The sequence below is a fragment of the Tamandua tetradactyla genome, chromosome 10, assembly GCF_023851605.1.
Source record: "Tamandua tetradactyla isolate mTamTet1 chromosome 10, mTamTet1.pri, whole genome shotgun sequence".
NCBI lineage: Eukaryota > Metazoa > Chordata > Mammalia > Pilosa > Myrmecophagidae > Tamandua > Tamandua tetradactyla.
In genome coordinates this window covers 73327045-73350336 of record NC_135336.1, presented here as the reverse complement: position 1 = coordinate 73350336, position 23292 = coordinate 73327045, and the positions used below count along the sequence as shown (strand labels likewise).

The 23292-nt window shown below is 34.3% G+C and overlaps 1 protein-coding gene across 6 annotated transcripts in view; it reads right to left on the bottom strand.

Moving 5' to 3' along the window:
- Window positions 1–23292, bottom strand: part of USP25 (ubiquitin specific peptidase 25) — a 147217-nt gene that overhangs the window by 96747 nt on the left and 27178 nt on the right. For 5 of the 6 annotated variants that reach the window (XM_077118742.1, XM_077118743.1, XM_077118738.1 and 2 more), the window contains 2 exons: window positions 20351–20437; window positions 6117–6254 (listed from right to left, as the gene is read on the bottom strand). In XM_077118742.1, coding sequence (XP_076974857.1) covers window positions 6117–6254; window positions 20351–20437 — 225 coding nt within the window. Of the gene's footprint in view, window positions 1–6116; window positions 6255–20350; window positions 20438–23292 lie in introns of those variants that run through there. The other variant, XM_077118744.1, reaches the window with a different exon arrangement.

Here is a 23292-nt window from a genome sequence, read left to right as displayed (position 1 = left end):
TAACAAACTTTGTGCTGCCTAATTCTTAAAGTTGAAAAGATACCTAAAAGATCAAAAAGCTCAGCAGATATTTGTGGAAAGCCTCCAACAAGAAAGAGAACATTCAATAAACATACACACACACAAACACACACACACACACACACACACACACACACACAGCAATCTGAAAAGAAAAGTCAGGAAACACAAGTGAATGATTTTTATTGAAATATATTCTCGGCACCACTGGAGAGATACTACATATACAAGATAAGAACACAGTGCTATGAAAAAAAATTAAAAACCCATTTAAAACCAGAAGGAATGCCCTAAAATAATGTGATGCCTAAAATAAAACATTCAACACAACAGTTGGAAAATAAAGTGAAGGCTATCTCCCAGAAAGCCAACAAAAAGCTTTCAATATGGAAAAAATGCAAGAAAATGATTAGAGAAACAGAATAAAAATAGAATGCAGAAGATCTGAAAGATAGAAGTTTGAGAAAAAGAAAATTAGAGAAGAACTATGTTATTGAGCCACTGAAGAAATAATGAAACATAATACTAGAAGATATCAGTCTTATGAGTAATTGCAAATGGGCTTAACACACTTATCAATTAAAAAAAAAGATTTCCACATTGGTTTATTAACTAAAACCTAACATTATGCAGAATACAGAAGACCTATCTAAAATATAGTAATTCCAAAAGGTTGAAAAAACGAAGGGGGGGGAGGGTATGAACAGAAATATACCAGAAAACAGATATAATAAAATAGCAGACATTATGATTGTTCTATCAGACAAAATAGGGCACCTAATAATGCTAAAAATCACAATTCACAATGAAAATGTAAGAATTATAAATATTTATGTACTAAACAACACAGACACCAACTATATCCTAAAAACTACGGGTGATATAAAAAGAAATAGAGCCAATAAAAATAATCATTAACCAACAAGTTTTATAAAAGATAGGTAAAGTGGGCAAAAAAAATATTAGTAAACATAAATCAGGATGAACATAAGGCAGATCCCATAAATCTATATGGAATACTATACTTGCATAATAGAGATAATACCTTCTGAAGAACACAAATAACATTCATAAAAATTGACCATTACTAAGTCCCCCCAAATTAGAAAAGTTCATTACTTATAAAGACCATAACTGACGTTCTCTAATCATAATGTGATATAATTAGAAATAATTTTTTAAAAAGCCCTTGTACCTAGAAATCAGAAAACTTTCAATTCAAACAGAATTTATAGCACTTCAGAAGAATGGTGAAATTATTATGTATCATAACCTGCAGGGAACATTTAATATAATGATCAGAAAAAAATGTTACAGTTTGAAAAACTTATAAAAATAAAAGAATGAAAATGAGTTAATTAAATTCTCAATTCTCAAACTAGAAAAGGAACAAAACAAATTAAAAGAGTGCCAAAGACAGTATAATGAAAGAAATAAGGATAGAGTAGTAATTAATAAGGTAGAGAACAGAGAAGCAGTATATCAACTTAATATATCAATATCCTGATTCTTTGAATAAAAATAACAAAATAGATAAACCACCAGCCAAGTAGCAATCAATAAAAAAGAGGGGAAGGGCAGGCCATGATGGCTGAGCAGGCAGAGTTCTTGCCTGCCATGCCAGAGACCCGGGTTCGATTCCCATGCAAAAAAAACAAGAGAAAAAAAAACACACACACAAAAACTTCATACTGTGTACGAAATAATTGAAAAATAACTACTAATTCAGAGTATATAAAAAACTCATGATGGGAAAACTTTAGAAATGTAAGGTGATAAGGGTATCATAATAATGGGAATGGAATTAATTCCACTGAATGGTATGCTTGCAAGTGGTTGAGACGGGAATGTTAATATTGTACATATGTTCCCACAATTTAAAAAGAATAAGAAGAAATAGCAACTAAAAAGGTAATGCCAATTAAATGCAATCTATGACCTGGATGGGATCTAGCAAGGTAAGAGAAAAGACTGAAAGGAACATCACTGAGACACATGAAAAAATTGGAATATTGACTGTAAGCTTTTTATCAATGTTAAATTTCTTGAACGTGATAACTGCACTTAAAAAGTGGATACCCAAGTGAATATCCTTGTTCTTAAGAAATGTCCATGTCAGCATTGTTTGAGTAGCATGATGTGTACAATCTACACTGAAGTGTTCAAAAAATGGACTGATTGATGACAGACTGATACATAAATAGAATGATACAGCAAATGTGGCAGTATGTTAAAACTGGTAGATCTGGATATTTGTGGCAATATATTAAAACTGGTAGAACTGGATATATAAACCAATATCACTGCTGAATATTTAGCAAAAAGTAAAGAATCCAAATTTACATTACAAAATTACATTGATGATTAAAAAAAAAACACATTGATGAAACTAATATACCATGATCAAGTGAGGTTTATAAAAGGAGTGCAGGGTGGTTCAAGACTAAGAAATGCATTAATTTAACTATAAATAACAGATGTAAGGAGAAAATTCATGATTATGTCCATAAATGCCGAAAAAGGCTAAATAATTCAATATCTATTCCTAATAAAAACTCTCAACACCACAAAATATATATACTTCAATCCTTACTTAATGAGGGCCCACCAAAAGCCTTGCCACTAAAGTTAGGGACAAGGCAAGGATGCTCACTACCTCACTACTATTTAACTCTGTATTGGAGGTATGAGTCAATTCTGTTAAATGAGGAAACCATTAAGGCACCAGAATTGGAAAAAAATGTAAGACTTTCTTTTTTTTTTCTATATGCTGTATGGTGGAGGTCACATTTCATTCTTTTTCCATGTGATTATACTGTTATTGCAGTAGCATTTTTTGAATTTTTTGGGGGGGGTATGGGGGGTGCATGGGTCAGGAATCAAACCCAAGTCTTCTGTATGGCCGGCGAGAATTCTACCACTGAACTACCATTGCACCCCTGAAACTATCTTTTTTTACAGGCAGAATGAGTGTATACCCAGGAAACCTAGAGACCCAATACTAAAACTCAAACAATAAAGGAATTAAATAAGCAGCAGGATAAAAAAATAATATGCAAAAATCAACAACCTTTATATATTTAAACAATAACCAAACAATAAAATGCAAAAGCAAATTTCATTTATAATAGCAACTCAAAATATGAAATACTTGAGAGTAAACCTAAAAAGAAATGTTCATAATTTATATAAAGAAAACTATCAGCAAACCTTAAAAACACAAAAATCACAGAAAAATAAAAAAACATCTCTTATTCTTAAGATATATCAAGATGTCAGTTTTCCCTAAGCTAACAAATAAATTGAATGCAACCCCAATAAAGATTTCTACAAGATTCATTTGGAACTAGTCAAGTCAACACAAAAGTTCATACAGAAAAGTAAGTGTGCATGGATAATAGAAAATATAAAAAGGAAGAACTCTAAATAGGAACTACTCCTACAAGATATATAAATATATTACCAAGCCTCTATAATTTAAAAAGTGTGCTACTGGCACACAAACTGATAGAGACCAAAGGAATCAAATTAAAAATTCATAAAATATACCCAACTACATAGGCAAACCTAATTTAGATTTAAGATTGCATCTTAAATAACTGGGACAAAAATGAACTTTTTAATAAAAGATTGTAGAGCGAGTGGCTAGCCGTCTGGAAAAATGATAAAATAAGATCTAATTCTCTTGTTACCCATAAGAATAAACTCCAAATCAACCAGACAACTAAATGTAAAATACGAAATCATATACTCAGAAGATGAAAATATGGTTGAATTCCTCTATAATCTGGATGGTTTCCTGCTATAACTCAAATTCCAAATGCAATAAAAGACTGATTAATATGACAGCAAAATGAAAGAGGGAGAGAGAGTTGAGAGAGGAGCAAACAGATAGGCAGACAGACTGGAGGAAATGATTGGTTGGGAAGAAAAAACATGCAATTATAGCCAAGATTGGTTAAGCAAGAATCATCAATGGAGGCTAAAACTAGAGGGGAAAAGTTAATGGGGATGAGGATGTTTATGAGGCCTTAAACTGTCTCTTCCCACAGACTACTTATTAATTCCAAAGGGAAAATAATAAGTATACAAGAGAGAAACCAGAAAACACCTTCACCAGACAATCAAAATTAATATCCTCAATAAGGAGCAGAAAGAAATCACAGCCTTTAAATGTAATCTCTTCAGAAGGATACATCATTACTCCGTAACATTTGACTGAGAATGAGTAACCTGAATTTAATTATGAGGAAACATCAAAGGAGCCAAAATTGAGGGATATTCTTCAGAAAGGTCATATAATGAAAGACAAAGCATCCTCCAGATTTAAAAAGACTAAAGAGATGTGATAACTAAATACAATGCATGACCACAGATGGGTTTCTGTGCAAAAGGGAAAAAAATGCTATCAAGGGCAGAATGGGAACAACTGTGAAACCAAGAATATGGACTATATATTAGGTAAAAGAATTTTATCAATGTTAGATGTCTTGAATTTAATTACGCAGAAGTTATGTAAGATGATGTCTCTGTTCTTAGAAATAAATATATACTGAGGAATTAAAGGGAAATGAGATATGTAATCTACACTTAAATGGTTCTTATGTGTATATACTCACACAGAGATACATGAACACATATATTTAGACAGATAAAACAAATGAAACAAAATGTTTTAAAAATGGCAAATCTGGACATAGGACATATGAAGGTTTTCTATATTATTCTTTCACCATTCCTGTAAATTAATAATCATTTGAAAATAAAGTTTAAAAAACAGGTTTATTTGTGTATGTTCTCTGTGAATACTAAAATGAGTCTCAATTATGTAAGAGCTAAAATTCTTAGGCTCAGTAATACCCTACAGCTGCTAAGTGTTTCTTACTGGAAACTCAGAAAGGCCTTAGAAGCTAAATATATTGGGTCAGCTATTGCCTGGTGAAGCCCATAATTTTCTCTATGATTCTATGTCCTTTGCTTAACAAATAAGGAACTGATCTAACCTCAATGAATGTGTACATGTATGTATTCTTCCTTCCAAATACAAAAAGGCCAGAATTAAGTAAACTGTTCTTAGTGGTATTGGATCATTTTTAGGAATATATTTCTTTTAACTCATCTTAAACATTATTATTACGGCGTAAATGACAAGTTAAATAGACACTAAGGCTAAGAGTGCCACTAGAACACTGGTAGAAGCAAAAACAGCAACCAAAATGAACATATAAAAACAATCTTGATGTGAGCTTCCATTCTGTTCATTTAGCTTTGCCATATAAGATTAACTAAACAACCGAAAAAGCACTTGGAGGACAGCGGCAGAATCAAACATATTTCAAAGCCCTCCTCCAAAAATTCTCTCCACACATTCACAAAGCAGGGATATAGTCAAATGCTATAAAAAGTACACTACAAGTGGCTTTCTGAACCTCTTCTGAAATACTATTTTATGTTCTTCCCATTACTTCTGAACTGTGTGTGATCTTTTACAACAAACATTGCTGCTGTTATTCTCTGCTACTTTCTTACCTCCTCTTCTGGTTTACTTAATTGCTCTAATTTCTCAAATTATATGTGAAAATGTTGGTTTCTTTACAGACATTTTTAATAGGAAAATTCCTAATATTCTTTTTTAGATATAGATAAAAACCTACTACAATAGCACTGAATAAAGAAGAGAAAATAAAGCAATAACAAAATTAACGTATTTCAGAAATTTTTCCTGAGTTACTACAGCAAAATACTCTCTGCTAGCAAAAACAAGCATATCAAAAGCATATATACTATTTACATATTGGCACTGGGTTATTACACATTTGTAAAGATTTTTAATTATATATTTGTGAACATTTTTAATTTTATCAATTGTTTTCACTTAACTTCAATCATAATACTATACCTTAATACTTTCAACATTATTATTCCTTTTTTATTAATTTAAAACTATACATTCTAATCTAAAAGTAAGTCTTATAAATGGCTCCAGGTTATTTTTAATAAAGATAGGTATCCAAATCTTAAATTGCAATGTATCTCTGGAAAAACTGCTTAAAGAGTGACCAGATTAAATAAAAGACAAATACAAACAGTGCTACCTGCTGTGAGTCATTTGATTTGAAAGCATCCTTAAGAATTTCAACTGCTCTTGATGGATCAACATATTTCCTTTTGGTACCAACAAGGAGTGCAAATAGATACCGAAGCTCACGCATAAAAGGCAAATTTCGATGCTCCTATTTAAAACAAACAGAAATGTTCAGTGAAGATTAACAAAATCTTTGCTGGTAAACAGATACTGATTTTTAAATTAGCCAAAAATTACACTAACTAATAATGATTAGGGAGGTGTGCAGCACTCTTCTATCACAATTAAAGAAAAGAACAGGATCTGATTTAGAGTCACCTAAATTTTTACATTCTGAATTTTTACAATCATTCCTGTTGTTTGCATCAGTTTTTGCATCATGCATTTTGAAACTGTTATTAGAAGCATAAAATTTTAGGACAATAATGTTCCTTTAATGAATTGACTCATTTATCATTGTGAAATTAACTTCACTATTCCTGATTTTGATCTAAAATCTACTGAGTACAATAGTTCCTACAGCTTCATTTTGATTAGCAGCAGCAAGGTATCTCTTTTTCTATTTTTTAATTTTTAACCTATTTGTGTCCTTATATTGAAAGTAGATTTCTGATAGACAGCATATAGTGGAACCTTGTTTGTTTCTTATGCAGCATGACAATCTATGCCTTTCAAAAGTGTTGTGATTATTTGCATTTAATATGTTGATTAAATCTACCACATGTACTATCGAGGCTCTTATATATCATATGTCATAATGTTCTTAAACAATACATGAATTTCTTCAGGTATACTTTTGCTCCAGATATATATAGTATCACATTCAACTGAACACATTTCCTTCCCATATGCTTCTAACTTCTGAGTTGCAGAGAGTGGAAAAAATAGTGAGGTTTAGAACTCTCCACTTCAAATCAAAACTTTACAAATAGATCCTTATAATTAATAAGACGTTTGCTATTTGTGTAGCAAATTATTTCCTTTGAATATTGTGAGTTTATGCATATTTGTTTCCTCAAAACTTAATGTTTGCCAACAGTTTTGTTACATTTTTACCCAAAAAAATTGGCAAGAGGAAAATGGTTCTGATGAGAATCTATCTATAAATTTCGACTAACCTCACAATTAGATATTAAAATGGCAAACAGTTCAAATAAATACAGATATAAAAACTTAGTTCCAACTTCTAGAAGCAACAACCAAGTCTACCTAAAATAAAATGATTTCTTTCACTCAATATGTATGTAACATTTGTGATAACTTTTAGTTGCTAATTGAAAAAAAAAAAAAATTACTGCTTAGCAGCACATGCAAACAACAATTCTGGATTTCATTAAAATGATCCTCAGTGAATTCTGTATCTTACCAGATTAGCTTTCAAGTCAATATAGCAATAAACTTTACATAAGTTGAACTTAAATTTATCATTAAATTTATTACATAATAAATGATAAAAGTCACAGTGACATCTTTTTAAAAACCTCTCCCTTCTATCACCTCAAGTGAATGTAGCACCATTCCACAGCTGCTAATTACCTATAAAACCCACATAATTGGGCGGTGCAATGGTGGCATAGCAGGTAGAATTCTCACCTGCCATGCCAGACACCTGAGCTCGATTCTCGGTGCCTGACCATACCAAAAACAAACAAACAAACAAAAAACAACAATAAACAAACAAAAAACCTTGTCAGTCAAGATGTAATGGAGAGGCTGGAGGGAACTGAAAATGTGGAGCTGTGTTCCAGTAGCCATGTTTCTTGATGATGATTGTATAACGATATAGCTTTTACAATATGACTTTGTGATTGTGAAAACCTTGTGTCTGATGCTCCTTTTATCTACTTTTTCAACAGACGAGTAAAACATACGGAATAAAAATAAATAATAGAGGGAATAATTGTTAAAATAAACTTAGATTGAAACACTAGTGATCAATGAAAGGAAGGAATAAGGGGTATGGTATGTATGAATTTTTTTCTGTTGTTTTTATTTCTTTTTCTGAATTGATGCAAATTTCTAAGAAATGATCATGATGATGAATATGCAACTATGTGATGATATTGTGAATTACTGATTATATATGAAGAATGGAATGATCATAAGTTAAAAAAAAACAAACCCACATGTTTGCTTCAAAGATGTCAACTTGTAATGTGTAGTGCTGCCAACATGTCAAATTAAAGAACCTCCTTTGAGGCACAGTCATATATAAATTTGATCAGTTTTCTTCTAAATAAATATCTTTTTTTAATGTAAATGAGAGATTATTTGAACAGCTTAAACTAAAGGACAATAGGATGTGCTAGTTCTTCCAATGCAAGAAAAACTACTCTAGAAAAGTGCTGAAGATTGGAATTACACTTTTCTCTACTATACAGCTGGACATTTTCACAATTGCAAAATCAGGCCCTGTGTATAAGCATGAGCATCACAACTATTTTTAAAATAAAATAACTAGGAGTTCCAGGAAGATGGTGGAATAGATAGATCGAGTTCAACCCTGCTCCAAGGGATGGCTAGAAAAGGGAATGGAGGGTGACTGAGACGGTGAATCCAGGGTGTAAGTGTCCTGGAGAGTCTTCCGCACCACATAGGGTGTGATCTTGGTTGCAAAAGCTGAGGAACTGAGAGGGAGAGAACCACAGACCGTCTAGCTGGTGCAAACAGCCTAAGGCAGAAGCCCAGAGCCCTGACGAGTGCACACACGGGGGGATGGGGACTAGGAAGTAAGCCAAGTGGCATTCCTTGAATGCGCTACCCTCACAAGTGCAGCCCCCCGACTGCAACTCACCCCTCACCCGATACATCTGAACCCCATCACCTGACCTACTCCCTGCACTCCCAAGTGCGCCTGACCCTCCAACCCCTTGTGTGCGTACCTACCAACACCCCCACACCAAGCGTAGCCCAACCCACTTCTCCAGCACCAGTGCAGTCTTACCCTACCCCTTTCAAGCCCTACCTCCCAGTCCCTGGCCCCTGCAAGCAGTTGCCTAGGCATAAAGACTGTGGGTGCTTACCTCCAGACCCAGGCTCCACCCACCCCCAGCCCATACAGTTAGACAGCCCTACCCCATCCACTCTGAGCTTTGTACATGAGTACAGTACATCAGCTTATGGCACTCTCAGATCTACATGCGCGCACAGGCCCCAGTCACACCTTTAGGTTCTGAGTAAGTGCTGACCTGTGTAGCTGGGCCACATTTGCCACCAGCCCATGCAGGCGTAACATCGACCCACTACCCTAGCTCTGCATGCATACACAAAAAGCACGAAACCTAGACCAATGCATACCAGGGCCCTGCCCCCAGACCCATGCACCCGCACAGACACATCCTCTCCCGCCACTGGGCACCCATGCTCACAGGCATCAGCTTAGCAATTCCAACCTGTGCCTATACCTGCACTGCAATGCTTCACTGTATTGTTGTGCCTGCCCCGTGCCCTGCATCCTGCCCTGCATCTATTCTGCAAATACAAGGCTTGAGATTACTCAAGGAAATCAACTTCCAAAGTAAACCAATCAAAATATTTACATGCCACAAGGACAGAGGAAGATCATTAAACATATGATGCAGAGAGATATAGACCAGCCTAACAACCAAATTAAAACACCAGAGGAGACACAGATATTGGAACAACTAAATGAAGATGTTCATACAACCCTACTAAAAAAAATAAATGGGATGGCTAGTGACATAAAGAAGATCAAGAAGACATTCATTACAAGAGAATAAAGAGGAATTTAAAAGAATAAACAGCAGATATCACAGAGATTAAAGATGCTGTAGACCAAATAAAAAACACTTGAGACACACAACACCAGATTTGAAGAGGGAGAAGAAAGAATACGTGAACTAGAGGACAGGACAACTGATTTGGAACACTCAAAACAGCAAATGGCAAAAAGAGGGAAAATTTGAATTGGATCTCAGGGAAATGATAGCCAAAACAAAGCACATAAATATAAGAATCACTGGTGTCGCAGAAGGAGAAAAGAAGAGTAAAGGGGTAGTTGAGGATATAACAGGGGAAAACTTTCCAACTCTTCTAAAGGACATAAATACACAAGTCAAAGAAGCTCAATGAGGTTTGTCCAGAGTGATGCCCTGATAAATTCCAGAGTGATTTGAACACTGAATAAAAAAGTATTTGCAAAGTCCCCTTCGGGGAATGGTGAGAAAGGGGGAAAATTCAACTTCCCCAAGTTGAATTCTTGATATTCTCACAAGCAGTGCAGACAACCAAAGCTACTGTCTGAGTCCCCAATCTTGGTGTTTGTTTATATGAAACTTAACCCCACAAAGGAAAGGTCAGGCCTACTTAAAATTAGGTCTAAGAGTCACCCCCAGGAGAACCTCTTTTGTTGCTCAAATGTGGCCTCTCTCTCCAGCCAACACAACAAGCAAACTCACCACCCTCTCCCTGTCTACTGTGGGACATGACTTCCAGGGGTGTGGACCTTCCTGGCAGAGTGGGACAGAAATCCTGGAATGAGCTGAGACTCAGCATCAAAGGATTGAGAAAAACCCTAGAATGAGCTGAGATCAGCATCAGGGGATTAAGAAAACCTTCTCAACCGAAAGGAGGAAGAGCGAAATGAGACAAAATGAAGTATCAATGGCTGAGAGATTTCATAAAGAGTCTAGAGGTTATCCTGGAAGTTATTCTTACGCATTAAATAGATATCATCTTGTTAGTCAAGATGTGGTTGAGAGGCTGGAGGGAACTGCCTGAAAATGTGGAGCTGTATTCCAGTAGCCATGTTTCTTGAAGATGACTGTATAATGATATAGCTTTCACAACGTGACTGTGTGATTGTGAAAACCTTGTGTCTGATGCTCCTTTTATCTACCTTATCAACAGACAAGTAAAACATATGGAATAAAGATGAATAATAGGGGGAACAAATGTTAAAATAGATTTACAGTGAAATGCTGGTGATAGGTGGGGGGAGGGGGAGGGGGTATGGTACATATGAATTTTTTTGTTTTCTTTTTATTTCTTTTTCTGAATTGATGTAAATGTTCTAAGAAATGATCATGATGATGAATATGCAACTATGTGATGATACTGTGAATTACTGATTATATATGTAGAATGGAATGATCAAAAATTACATTTGCATTTGGTGGTTTTTTGGTATTTAAAAAATTTTTTTAATTAAAACAAAGAGATATCACCTTGTTAGTCAAGATGTAATGGAGAGGCTGGAGGGAACTGCCTGAAAATGTGGAGCTGAGTTCCAGCAGCCATATTTCTTGAAGATGATTGTATAATGATATAGCTTTCACAATGTGACTGTGGGATTGTGAAAACATTGTCTGATGCTCCTTTTATCTACCTTATCAACAGACGAGTAAAACATATGGAATAAAGATGAATAATAGGGGGAACAAATGTTTAAATAAACTTAGATTGAAATGCTAGTGATCAATGAAAGGGAGGGGTAAGGGGTATGGTATGTATGAATTTTTTCTGTTCTTTTTTTATTTCTTTTTCTGAATTAATGCAAATGTCTAAGAAATGATCATGATGATGAATATGCAACTATGTGATGATATTGTGAATTACTGATTATATATGTAGAATGGAATGATCATGTTAAGAATGTTTGTGTTTCTTTCCTGTCATATTTTTTTTTAAATCTTAAAAATTTAAAAAAAAAATTTAAAAAAAGCTCAATGAACACCAAGTAGAATAAATCTAAACAGGTTTTCCCCAAGACACATACTAATCAGTCCGTCAAATGATGAAGAGAAGCAAAAATTCTGAAAATGGCAAGAGAAAAACAATCTACTAACAAGGGAAACTATATAAGACTGAGTTCAGACTACTCAACTGGCACCATGAAGGTGAGAAGGCAATGGTATGATATATTCAAGATCCTGAAAGAGAAAGACTTCCAGCCAAGAATTCTGTACACAGCCAAATTGTCCTTCAAATCTGAGAGAGAGATTAACATTTCACAGAGATACAAATCCTGAAAAATGTGTCAACTAGAGACTAGCCCCACAAGAAATACTAAAAGGAGTTCTGCCAGTTGAAAAAAAAAGATAAGAGAGAGAGGTCTGGAGGAGGGCACCGAATTGATGATTGCAAGTAAGGGTAATTTAAAGGATAAAAAGAGAAACAGGGAAAAGAGTATCTAGACCAGCCAAATAAAGTCCAAAAGATAAGATGGTGGATTCAAAAAATGCCTTTTCAGTAATAACCGCAAATGTTAATGGACTAAGCTTACCAATTAAAAGCTAGAGATAGGCAGAATGGATTAAGAAATATAATCCAGCTCTATGCTGCTTACAAGAGACTCATCTTAGAGACAAGGATACAAATAGACCGAAAGTGAAAGAATGGAAAAAGATATTCCACATGTTGTAACCAAAAGAAAGCAAAAGTAGCTATACTAATATCAGATAAAATAGACTTTAAATGTAAAGACATCATAAGAGACAAAGAAGGACACTATATATTAATTAAAGGGACAATTCACCAAGACAAAATAAGAATCATAAATACTTATGCTCCAAAAAAAAAGAAAGTGACTGTGTGACTGTGAAAATCTTGTGTCTGATGCTCCTTTTACCTACGATATGGACAGTTGAGAAAACATATGGATTAAAAATAAATAAATAATAGGGAACAAATGTTAAAATAAATCAAGTACATTGAAATACTAATGATCAATGAAAGGGAGTGTTAAGGGGTATAGGAAAAAAAAAATAGGGGGAACAAAGATTAAACATATTGGGTAGTTGGAAATCCTAGCAGTCAATAAGAAGGAGGGGCAAGGGGTATGGTATGTATGAGTTTTTTCTGTTTTCTTTTTATTTCTTTTTCTGGAGTGATGCAAATGTTCTAAGAAATGATCATGGCAATGAATATACAACTATGTGATGATACTGTGAGTTACTGATTATATACCAGGAATGGAATGTTCATATGTTAAGAATGTTCATGTTTGTATGTTGCTATGCTTTGTCATTAAAAATATCAAAAAAAAAGAAAAAGAAAAAAATATTTATGCTCCCAATCAAGGACCTCCAAAGTACATGAGACAAACATTAGCAAAACTGAAAGGAGCAACAGATGTTTCAACAATAATGATAGGAGACTTGATCAATTAGGAAAGAGAGAAAGAAGTTAACTTGATAAATGAATTAGACCTAACAGACATATATAGGTCACTGTACCCCAAAATACAAGGATATACATTCTTCTCTACTGCTCATGGAACATTTTCAAGGATAGATCATAGGCGGGGGCACAAAACAAGTCTATATAAATTCAAAAACAATGAAATTATTCAAAGCACTTTCTCTGACTACAATGGAATAAAGCTGGATCTTAATAACCACCAAAGAACAAGAACATTCATAAACATATGGAGATAAAATAACACACTCTTAAACAACCAGTGGGTCAAAGAAGAAATTTTGCTAGAGAAATCAGCAGCTATCTGAGGACAAATTAAAATGAGAATACAATATATCAGAACTTATGGGATGAAGCAAAGACTGTACTGAAAGGAAGATTTATTGCCCTTAATGCCTACATTAAAAACAAGAAAGAGCAAAGATCAAGGACTTAACAGCAAACTAACCCCAAAGCAAACAGAAGAGAAATAACAAAGATTAAAGCAGAGTTAAATGAATGGGGGAACAAAAAAAGATGGTAGAAAGAATCAATAAAACCAAAGGCTGATTCTCTGAGAAAATCAACAAAACTGATGGGCCACTAGCAAGACTGACAAAGAAAAAAAAAGAAAAAGGTTGCAAATAAAATCAGAAATGAGAAGGGATGTGTTACCACAGACCCTGAAGAAATAAAAGAAATTATAGGAGGACACTATGAACAACTATATGCCAACAAACTAGATAATTAGATAAAATGGACAAATTCCAGGAAACATATGATGCTAACATCATTTTAATACCAAAACCAAGTAAAGATGCTATAAGAAAAGAAAACTACAGGCCCATTTCCCTAATGAACAGATGCAAAAATTCTCAATAAAATACTAGCAAATCGAATCCAACAACAAATTAAAACAATTATACACCAGGACTAAATGGGGTTTATACCAGGAATGCAAAGATGGTTCCACAAAAAAATCAATTAATGTAATACAGCACATTAACAAATCGAAAGGAAACAATTACATGATCATCTCAATTGATGATGAAAAAGCATTCAACAAAATTCAACATCCTTTTCTGAGTAAAACGCTTCAAAAGATAGGAATTAAAGGTATCTTTCCCAATAGGATAAAGGGCATATATGAAAAACCAATAGCAAGTATTATACTCAATGGAGAGAGACTGAAAGCTTCCCCCCTAAGACCAGTAACGAGACAAGGATATCCACTATCACCACTATTATTTAACATTGTGGTAGAAGGTCTAGCTAGAGCATTCAGGTAGACAAAAAAATAAAAGGCATCCTAATTGTAAAGGAAGAAGTAAAACTTTCATTATTTGCAGATGAAATGATACTATAATATCATGGAAAATTCTGACACTTCTACAGCAAAGTTACCTGAGCTAATAAATTCAGCAAGGTGGTGGGATATAAAATTAATGAGCAAAAATCAGCAATATTTCTATAAACAAGAAATAACCTAATTGAGGAGTCAGTTAAGGAAAAGATTCCATTCAAAATAGCAACTAAAAGAATCAAGTACTTAGGAATGAATTTAACTAGGGATGTAAAAGACAAGTACACAGAAAACTACATAACATCGCTAAAAGAAATCAAAGATCTAAATAGGTGGAAAGACAGTCCCTGCTCATGGACAGGAAGGTTAAATATAGTTAAGATGTCAATTCTACCCAATTCTACTTTGAAACTTGGAAAAGCTAGTTACCAATTCATCTGGAAGGGAAAGAGATCCCAAATAGTTAAATGCATCCTAAAAAAGAATATCTCACCTGGCTTCAATTCCTGGTGCCTGTTCATGCAAAAAATAAATTAATTAAAAATAAATAAATAAAAAACTTATTATAAAGCCACAGTGGTCAAAACAGCATGGTACTGCAACAAAGATGGAAGTATTGACCAATAGAATTGAATTGACAGTGCAGAAATAGACCATCAAATCTATGGTCAATGGATTTTTCACAAGGCCCCCAAATCCACTGAACTGGGACAAAATAGTCTTTTCAACAAATGGGTATGAGAGTACTGGATGTCAATAGTCAAAAGGATGAAAGAGGACCCTTAGCTTACACTCTATACAAAAATTAACTCAAAGTGGATCAAACACAAAAACATAAGAACTAGCACCATAAAGCTTCTAGAAGAAATTGTAGGGAAACATCTTCAAGACCTAGTAACATGAGGTGCAAAACGTCTTCAAGATCTAGTAACATGAAGTAGCTTCCTGAATTTTACATCCAAAGTACAAGCAACAAAAGAAAAAATAGACATGTGGGTACTCCTCAAAATCAAATGCTTCTGTACCTCCAAAGACTTTTATCAAAAAGGTGAAGAGGCAGCCAACTCAATGGGAGAAAATATTTGGAAACCACACATCAGACAAAGGTTTGATATCCTATATACATAGGAAAAAATCATACAACTTAACAACAAAAAAACAAACAACCCAATTAGAAAATGGGCTAAAGATATGAATAGGTATTTTTCTGAAGAGCAAATACAGATGGCTCAAAAGCACATGAAGAGATGTTCGTTTTCACTGGCTATAAGACTACAATGAGATTCCACCTCACACCTATAAGGATGGCAGCTATTAAACAAACAGGAAACTATAAATATTGGAGAGGATACGGAGAAATTGGGACATTTATGCACTGCTGGTGGGAATGTATAATGGTACAATCTCTATGGAAGAAAGTTTGGCAGTTCCTTAGGAAACTAAATATCAAGTTGCCAAATGACCCAGCAACAGCACTACTTGGTATATAACCAGAAGAGCTGAAAGCAATGACACAAACAGACATTTGCAGACCAATGTTCATAGCAGCATCATTCACAATCACCAAAAGATGGAAACAATCAAGTGCCCATCAACAGAGGAGTGGATTAACAAAATGTGGTATATACATATGCTGGAATATTTTGCAGCAGTAAGACAAAATGGCATCCTGGATGTAATATGACCACATGGATGAGCTTTGAGGACATAATGCTGAGTGAAATAAGCCAGACACAAAAAAGATAGATACTGTATGACTTCCACTTTAATTACCATGGTAAAGGTTAAATTAGAGGCTTATAATACAGAATATAGGGGGCTTAGAGATACAAAGAATTAGATGGGTGAACAGTTAGCTAATGAGTTGAACTCAAACATAAGGGAATAGAAGTGAAGGTAGTTCTCAAGAGGGTCTATAAGTAGTATTACCATACTGAAAGTGAACAAGATTAAAAGATTGTATCCCACTGATTAACACTAGAAATATAAATCAGTTCTTGCAAGAACTACTTCAAAGATATGATTCATGTATAAAGTGTTTAAAAGTTCAGGGTAGGGGGAAAACTGCTATTGCATGCTATGGGCTATGTTTAACAGGAAAGTAACAGCAGTATCACAGCAATAGCAGGTATAAAAATAATGGGGCCAGTGACAAGAGTTAAGGGGAGTGTGCTGGTTTGAAGGATGTATGGACCCTAGAAAAGCCATGTTTTAATCAAAATCGCATTTCATAAAGGCAGAATAATCCCTATTCAGTATTGTATGATTGAAACTGTAATTAGATCATCTCCCTGAAGATGTGATTTAGTCAAGAGTGGTTGTTAAGGTGGATTAGGTGATGATATCTCTCCAGCCATTTGGGTGGGTATTGATTAATTTCTGAAGTCCTATAAAAGAGGAAACATTTTGGAGAATGAGAGATTTGTAGAGAGCAAAGAACGCTATAGCACCACGAAGCAGAGTCTACCAGCCAGCGACCTTTAGAGATGAAGAAGGAAATCGCCTCCTGGGGAGCTTCATGAAACAGGAAGCCAAGAGAGGAAGCTAGAAGATGACTTCGTGTTTGCCATGTGCCCTTCCAGATAAGAGGGGAACTCTGACAGGATTAATCATGCGCCTTTCCACTTGAGAAACCCCAAATTTCATCGACCTTCTTGAACCAAGGTATCTTTTCCTGGATGCCTTTGATTCGACATTTCTATAGCCTTGTTTTAACTGGGACATTTTCTCGGCTTTAGAACTGTAAACTAGCAACTTATTAAATTTCCTTTTTAAAAGCCATTCTGTTTCTGGTATATTGCATTCTGGCAGCTAGCAAACTAGATCGGGGAGGTTTAGAATTCCTAATTGGTGAGAGTGTATTTATTGGTTATCTCTCTCTTGGGAACAATGAAATATCTAAAATTGAGAGTGTTGATGGACTGTGGACCGTGGGCATTATACATGATGCCTACCGAATACAGTTTGCTGAAGGATGTACTTACTGAGAAGTAAACTGGAGAATGATGGTGTAAACATATGATCAAGTATTGTATTGCTACAAAAAGGGACAACTTCATGAGACATGCAATGATGTGAATGAATCTGTGAGATATTTGGTGAGGCAAAATAAGCCATAAACGAAAGAACAATTATTACATGGTCTCCTTTAGAAAATGTTTATAAGAAAACAGGGGTCTAGAATGTAAGCTCTTATAACAGATACACTTAATCCAAAAGGATAATTAGTATTTATGAATTTTGAGAAGCTGTTTTATGTATCTATAATTTGGTATTCAGAGATAAGAATGAAGCTGATCTGGTCAGGTTTAAGGTAATTCAGAACACAGGGGTAAGGAAGACACTGTCAATATTTTAGAACCACACCTACTCTTTGAGACCAAAGGAAGAAAGCTTTATTTTTTCCAGAACCTAAATTTTCTGTAGCACATAATCTAACTCAACCTGTCTGGATAGCTCATTGAACAAATGAAAAATAGGGAACCCAGAATAAGAATGAGGGCCACAGGTCTTGTATAGCTTAATTTAATGTATAATATAATTTTTTATACATCCTAGAACATATTAAGCAGATAATCAAAAAAGTATTGTCAAAGTTCCTTGAGGGATGAGAGATAATACATGGAATTATTAAACTTTACCATCAGGTATAAGTTTTTTTACCCTGTTTTTCAGTATATATGTTATTTTTCACCAAAAAGAAATAAAAGTGATGATAAAATACATTCCTTCTAGACTCCAATGTTCTGTAGTAGTAGAAGGAAAAATGTGAAATGATGGTATTACAGCCCATGACAGACTCTGGGATCTGTCCTGTAACAACTAGTTGAAGAATGCTTTGAAAACTACTGCTTTTTTCTCCCTATGCTTTGTATGTATGCTATATTATACAATAACAAAAGTTAAATAAATACATAAATAAATAAATAAATAATGGGGGAGATAAAGGGTAAAAATTCCGTGGACTAAAATACTGCAAGTCACTGAGAGGGAGAGGTAAAGGGATTGGGATGTATAAGTTCTTATTTTTCTTTTTATTTTTTTTCTGGAGTGATGCAATGTTCTAAAATGATCATGGTGAAGAATCCACAACTATGTGATGATATTGGGAGCCACTGATTGTATAATATGGTTGGACTGTGTATGTGTGGATACTTCTTAATAAAAACATTTTTAAAAAAGCAAAAATAAATAAAATTACTAAAGTAACTGGTCTTATTCAACCCTTTGAAAAATGAAATTTAAATCAAGGAACATTAAAGAAAAGATCAAGACATATAAATGCATAACTGGAAATAATTATTCTAAATAATGTAACATAAATTATAAATAAACATTGAGAAAGTGCAGAAAAGAACTGTTGACATTAACTAACTGCAACAAGGAGAGAAAGTTCCATGTAAAGACTGTAAAGATTGAAGGGCTTTTGCTTAACTACTCGGTGGGGGTAGGAGGTGGGAAAGCAGTTGTCAAGTGATCTTGGTTGGGTTCCATCTCAAAAATAGGTTATCATACTTTATATCCCAAAGATCTCCTGAAAAATGAGTTATAAATCCAGTTACATTCCCATTGGCTTACATTATAAATGTTTCATATGTTTGCAGAGAAAGCAGTTATAAAAACTTATATTAGGGTAGTGCCACGGTGGCTCAGTGGCAAAATTTTCGTCTGCCATGCGGGAGAACTGGGTTCGATTCCCCGTCACTGCCCATGCAAAAAAGTAAAAAGAAAAATGTAGTTCAGTGTTCGATTCCCCGTCACTGCCCATGCAAAAATGTAAAAAGAAAAATGTAGTTCAGTGGTAGAATGCTTGCCTTCCATGTGGGAGACCCGGGTACAATTCCTGGACCATGCCCCACCCTCCCCCACCAAATAAAAAGAAAAGAAAAATGTCATTTTAATAATACACCACTACAGTTGACAGTAAGTCATACAAATTCAACACTTTACTAAAACGTAAAACTTTTACTTGACTTGGTGACCAGTCTACTTTAGGGCTGCAGTTCTTTATGTTAAGATCACTAAAACACTGTACTCAAACATATCTCTATTATTTATTTTTTCTAGATTAAGTATGAATTTCCACAAGCAAATAAGTCCTACCTTAAAAAAGTTAATATAAACAATATAATAGCTAACAATAGCTCACTCTAATACTTACTATATGTGAAGGACTGGTAAACACTTTATATTTTCTATCCCATTTAGTCTGAAGAACAACTCTATGAAATAATTACTATTATTATTATCTACAATTTAAAAGCAAGGAAACTGAGACACAGAAAAATCAGGTGATTTGCTCCAGTTCCACCTGATTTTTCTGTGATAGAACCCCAGCAATCCGGCTTTGGTGCTGTGTTTTCTCTAACAGTGTATGGTCACTCTAAAAATATTAACTTATAAACAGAAGTCTTGATTTTCATTATGAAGACACCCAATGCAAAACATTTTTTAAAGGTCTCAGAGAAAAAAATTTTTAAAAAATTTATTTCCACACTACTTTTCAGGAGACATTTCAGGAAAGACCTTAACTTGTAACCTATAAAGTTTATTGAAATTTGACAGAGGCAAAAAATTACAAAAGTACACATAAAAATGTCTTTCATTCTACAACATAGGTGAAAAAATTCATAATTACACTGGCAAAGGATAAGCAGTTACTTAAATGGTTGAGATTAATGAGTTAGCATTAAAATTTTGACATTAAATTTAAGATTTATAAGGCAAATACCCCAAAGCAATCACAGATAAGATAGTATAAAGAGTATATATATAATCTGCTTAAAATATTTTTGTAATTTTACCTTTTGGTTTCGGGGTAAATCTTGAGCATTCAATGGAGGTTTGTAATTCAGGACTAATCTTCTAAATTCCAAAAGATTGAATAATGACTGAAAGAGAACAACAATTTAAGAAAACCTAAGGTAAAATTCTAGTAACAGAATTTTAAAAGTATAAATGGTCTCAAAGACTTATTTTAGATACCTTATACAATTTTTACACAAAATTGTTACAACTGGCGCAAAGTGGTCTATTTTCTTTCCTTGAGAAAAAGTCTCATTTTTAATATTTTGATGTATTATTCTTGATCATTAACAATATTTATTCCACTGCAAAGCAGAAAATTATATATGGATAATTAAAAAAAAGCATGTTATTAAAGTCTTTCTCTGACCTTTATATTAATTTGCTTAACAAGCAGTTTCCTCAAATTAAAACAAATAAGCGCAAGTTCTAGAACTTTGTAGCCATCTTATCTAGAAATAAAATTAATTCTACAAAAATACAGTATCAATAAAAGTATATGCCAGATGCTAGATGATGGCCACACAAAGACAGACGTAATCTCTATGCACAAGGACACACACCATCTAGAAAGGAGACAGACTTATAACAACAGAAATGTGGTTCCAGGACACAGTAATATGGACCATATAGAATATAATGGGAACAGACGATGGATGGGTTCATGGAATGGCTTCCTGGAGCAATGTTTTTTTCATTATAGCTTATAACTTACTAATGGCCTCATGATAAACATTCGTCAAAAACTGAAATAGAACACAATGTAACATATCAGAACGCATCATACACAGTAAACGCACCACATGGTATTTTTTATAACAGTTTCATTGCAAGTAGTTTACATAAATGTATACGTGGAAAGTGTCTTATAATATAAAATGTATTCCTTTTGGTGGGCCAACATTTACAGAATTTGAAAATCAATGTACAAGTGTCAATGAGATATTGTTAGAAAAGATGAGTTAACCAACTTAAAGATGACAACACAAATCAATGGGAAAACAGCTTTGTTTAGTATTTGAGTGCTAAAAGAACTGGTTCACAATATGGAATAGAAATAGAGTCAGATACCTTGATGGATAAAAGACTCAAATGTGAAAGGTAAAGCATAAAGTTGACAACAGAAAATGTAGGAAAATATTTTGGTTTTTATATGAATTGAAGGGATTGCTTAATTAAACAATAAGAATGTATGAGATAATTTATTTATTGATTGATTTAACAAATATTTATGGTGGTCCCACTACATGCCAGATAATAGGAATAAAGACACCATGGAATAAAATTTATCAAAAGTCCCTGTCCTCATGGGGATTACAATCTTGCAATAGGTCAAAGCAATGAGAAGATAATAAAACTCAGAAAAAATGTGAATAAGATTAGAACCTTAGGGAAGCAGCAGCATTTAAAAGCTAAAGGAAAAAGAGATATGAGAAAGATAAAATAGGAATAGTAAAGGAAGAAGAGAATATGAGGTCCTGGAAGAAAAAGGCTTTGAAACATGGCTGTTTGAAAAATACAGATGTCAAGGGCCTTTTAACAAAGATAAAGTACCACAGAAGATTCTAATATACTTCAAAGAATCACTGACCCATTTTCAAGGAAAAAATTAGCACAGTATCACATGTGCTCATACTCCAATAAGATTAGGGTAGAATGATATCCTTTAGATTTGCAACTGAGAAGTCACTTTTCCAGTAGAATGATAGAGGAATAAGAATAGCTGCACTGCACTGGGGTCTATGGTGGCAGTGTTTGCAATTCACAAAGAATGGCGGTGGCCTAAGGGTACAACAACTGAGGAATGGAAGGGGGTATTGTGGTATATACATACAAGGGACTCCTAGAGGCTGTAAAAAGGGATGAAGTTGTGAGTCAAGCAACTAAGGTGAATGAACCTTAAGGACAGAATGTTGAATGCAATGGCAGAAACAAAAGACAAACATTATCATATCTCACTCATACTATAATATACAAACTCAGAGAACTGAAGTCGAGAGCATGGGTAATCAGGTTGGGGCCTACAGTAAAGGTTCCTAGATTGTATGCTCTTACAGAGTCACATCTATTCTTATTCCAGAGTTGCAACTGCTATTTCTTAATTCTGAGATGCTAAGCTATTTGTGCATAACTTAGTCATTCCCTGGAACTTTTGTGTGACACCTGACACTCAGCTCTGAAGCTATGAAACTCAGCATTACCCTATACAGCAACTGTTTAAAAAGTTGAAAAAATGATTAAACTTTGACTAGAGATATGAATGAAGCTGATCTGGATAGGCCTAAGTTAAATCAGAATACAAGGTAAAGGATGATATGGTCCATATTTTAAAACTTCAACTTCTGTGTGAAACCAAAGGGAGAGATGTTTATTTAGTGCAAAATTTATACTTTGGGTAGTGCATTATTTAATTTAACTTGTATGGTCAGTTTATTTGAACACCAAAATTACATGGAATCTTGAACAGGGCAACAGATCTTGTTGGTTTGTACACATTAGGGGGATATGCCAATATATCCCAGAGTAACTTGGGCAGAGAATGAAAAAAGTATTTGCAGAGTCTCCTTGGGGGACTAGAGAGAAAGGAGTAAATATTAAACTTCTTGATATTTTTGTAAGCAGTAGGAACAACCAATTCAATAGGCTGAGCCCTCAATTTTGGGGTTCGACCTTATGAAACTTATTCCTGCAAAGCAGAAGCTAAGCCTACTTACAATTATGCCTAAAAGCAACCCCCAGAGAACATCTTTTGTTCCTCAGATGCGGCCTCTGTCTCCAAGTCAACTCAGCAGGGGAACTCACTTCCCTTACCCCTACACGGGACATGACTCCCAGGGGTATAAATCTCCCTGGCAATATGGGACAGAAGTCTTGGAATGAGCCAGGACCCAGCATTAAGGGATTGAGAAAGCCTTCTTGACCAAAAGGGTGAAGACAGAAG